Source organism: Meleagris gallopavo, chromosome 6 (assembly GCF_000146605.3).
Source record: "Meleagris gallopavo isolate NT-WF06-2002-E0010 breed Aviagen turkey brand Nicholas breeding stock chromosome 6, Turkey_5.1, whole genome shotgun sequence".
Lineage (NCBI taxonomy): Eukaryota > Metazoa > Chordata > Aves > Galliformes > Phasianidae > Meleagris > Meleagris gallopavo.
Window position 1 is genome coordinate 31,500,039 of NC_015016.2, and position 2,965 is coordinate 31,503,003.

The 2,965-nt window shown below is 53.2% G+C and overlaps 1 protein-coding gene across 1 annotated transcript in view; it reads right to left on the reverse strand.

The window, feature by feature from the left end:
- Positions 1 to 1,880: 1,880 nt before the first annotated feature.
- The window catches only part of HOXA2 (homeobox A2), a 1,716-nt gene continuing 631 nt past the window's right edge, over positions 1,881 to 2,965 (reverse strand). The window contains exon 2 of the mRNA XM_003207149.4: positions 1,881 to 2,959. Coding sequence (XP_003207197.3) covers positions 2,236 to 2,959 — 724 coding nt within the window. The 3' untranslated portion in view covers positions 1,881 to 2,235. The remainder of the gene's footprint in view (positions 2,960 to 2,965) is intronic.

The window sequence follows — 2,965 nt, forward strand, 5'->3', positions numbered from 1 at the left end:
CTCTTACAGTCTCCAGCATCCTGTAATCCTTTTTTTTTTTCTTCCTCTTTTCTGTGCCATTGTTGGGAGCAGCCCCCATCCCCTTTGTTGCATTGTCTCTCTCGCGATGCTTTGGGTTTTCGCTGCCCGTTCTGTGTGAGGGGCAGAGGCTGTAGGGCCGGGGGCGACCACTGCCCCTCGGCAGCTCCGCTCGGGGCCGGAGCCGGGAATCGCCGTTTCCTGCCCGAGAGTGGGGCCCACACTTAAGCTTTGGCGTGGGAGTTCTCCCCCCGCAGCGCCCCGGGGCTCATGGGGAGGAACTGAGGCGACTCCTGATAGCTGCAACCCCACGTTTATTTAAATCGAGTTGGCGAAAAAATGAGATCTTGTCGGGGATTTTTATTCCTCTCTCTTATTTTTTTTCCTCTTCTTTTTAATTTATTTTTTAATATACATTTTTTTTTACTTTTAAAGCATTGCCAGCACGCAGACATCGGGCCACAAAATGCCCCCGCGCACAGCAGCCCTGTTCGGCCCGTGCCAAAGAGGTGCGGGGCCGCTGGGGCCGCCCGCCCCGCGCAGGGCTGCAGCGGGAGGAGGACAGGAGCAGGGCAGGGGTTTCGCCGCGGCCGCAGCTCAGCCAAGCTGTTGTTTTAAAGGAGCAATAAAAATGAATTATGACTAAACGCCTTCTCACTTAATGGTTTTAGACGGGGATCCCCAGCCCCGGCAAATACGTAAGAGGATTTTTATTTGTGCATGTGTTCCTGCAATTGATCTCTTTGATGACATTCTCATTCATAGAAAGCGTTTGATTTATGACTTTAGGAAGAATTGCGTTCAGCCCTTCCAGCCATAACCCACGCATCCCGGCTCCACAACGCGGTGCAGAGCTGCGAGACGGCTCTCCGTGCACGGACGGGCAGCGCTGCGCCGTTCCCCGGCCCCCGCTCTCCTCGCACAGGCTCCCCACGCACGGAGCCGCGGCCGCCGCCCCTCTCGCCCTCCTGGGAGCCCCCACTCGCGTCCTAGGGAGGGGATTCGCCCCGTTCGGGCCCGGCTGCGCTGCTGCCCGAGGTGTGCCGGGGGTTTCCCAGAGCGGCTCGGCGAGTGGGGACCTCGAGGAAACCGCAGCTCGGGCGGAAAAGCTTTCCCTTTTGGGTCGCCCCGCAGGATGGGGTTGAACAGCAAATGTCGTCCTCTACGACCCCTCACCGCCCCCAAAAAGGACCGAGCGGAGGATGCGGTCCCTCCCAGTGTTTTGTGCGGCCTTTGGCTGTTGCAGGCTCTAACTTCTCCCTTCCTTCTCCTTTTAGGGCTGATCTCCCGGACCACTCAGCGCTGGAGGACCCATCGAATGCACTCTGTGAGCTCCGATTTTTAAGGTTCCCAGCCAGCCTGCTGGCTGTTCATTATGGTCGAGAACAAAATACTATGCTCGAAAAGAAAAAGAAAGAAAAAAAAGAAAAAGAAAAAAAAAAGAGAGAGAGAAAGCCTTTGGTGAATCTACCAGGCTCATTTCTGCAGGAGACAAGCACCCTCCTGACCGTGCCCCTCGTTTTGTCTGTAACAGAGAAAGCTCTCCCTTACGCCTTTGTTAGAGTTGAGCATTCTCAAGCTCCGCGTCCACACGGAGATGCTATGGTTATACACTAAAGGGAAGAAATCGCCATAGGAGCTGGGAACGATTTGGGTTGGTTTGTTTGTTTCCCCTCCGCTAACCCTCGCAATAAAGAATTTGAACGTGTTTTTCCTCTCTGCTAAATGTCCTGCGTTGCCAACGAGAGAGAGGTGGCAGGGTTTGATTATTAGTGAGTTAATAGTGAGAAATACCCGTTGTGTTATCAGTGCTCAAAGGAGAGAGGGAGAGGGGAAAAAAAGGAAAAAAAAAGAGAAAGCGCCTTGTAGCAAACAAGAATTTATTCTACCAAAAATACTTATGACAACGCATCCTAATGTAATACAAAAATAAAAAGAAAGTGACGATTCGATCCCTATATGATCACTTTCTTACAGACCTCATATATTGCTTTCGTCGAAGGACCTAGAACGTGGCTAGGTTAAAACTGAAGACAACTAAAACTTGGTCAGAATCGGTAAAATGGCACGGCGAAGGGAGGGGACAAACAGAACGTACCGACCGGGGGGGGAAGGGGAGGGGGAGGAAATAAAATTAATTCACTGGGAAAAAATAATAATAAAGGGGAGGAATGAGGAGGAGAAGGCAGGACCCTGGGAGAGGACGTCTTTAATTTCTCAGTAATTCAGATGCTGCAAGTCAATCGTGGTGAGCGTGTCTGTAAAAAAGTCAAAGCTGTCAGCGGAGATATCTACGGGGCTGTCCAGAGAGCCCGGCAAACTGGGGGAAACCGCGTCTGAAAGCTGGAGGCAGGAATCTGTGGAGAAAACGTTGAAGTCCTGTAAAGAGGGGACCTCGAGGGCCTCAGGACTGTCATTGTTGAGGCCAGCTGCGCAGTTCTGGGCCATTGTTGAGAGGCAGTTTTGAACAGTGGGTGACTGGTGTTGAAAATGTTTCAGATTTTTCTCATTGCTCGTTAAAGGCGAAACGGGGAAACTTTGGGATTCGCCATTGTGCGCATTCTGCGCCTGCTGCTGCGAGAGCGCATTCTGCTGAAACGCGTACCCCTCCCGCTCCAGCAGCGCTCCCGAGACGGTGCCGAGGGCTTGCTCGAAGAGGGCTTTCTCCTCCTCGTCGTCCTCCGCCGCCTTCTCGGGGTCTTCCAAACCCTTAAATTTCCCCTCGCCGTTCTGGTTCTCCTTGCACTGGGTCTGCCTCTTGTGCTTCATCCTGCGGTTCTGGAACCAGACCTTCACTTGCCTCTCGGTCAGATCCAGCAGCGCTGCGATCTCGACCCGGCGCGGTCTGCAGAGGTACTTGTTGAAGTGGAATTCTTTCTCCAGCTCCAAGAGCTGCGTGTTGGTGTAGGCCGTCCTCAGCCGCCTAGATCCACCGCTGCCACTATCG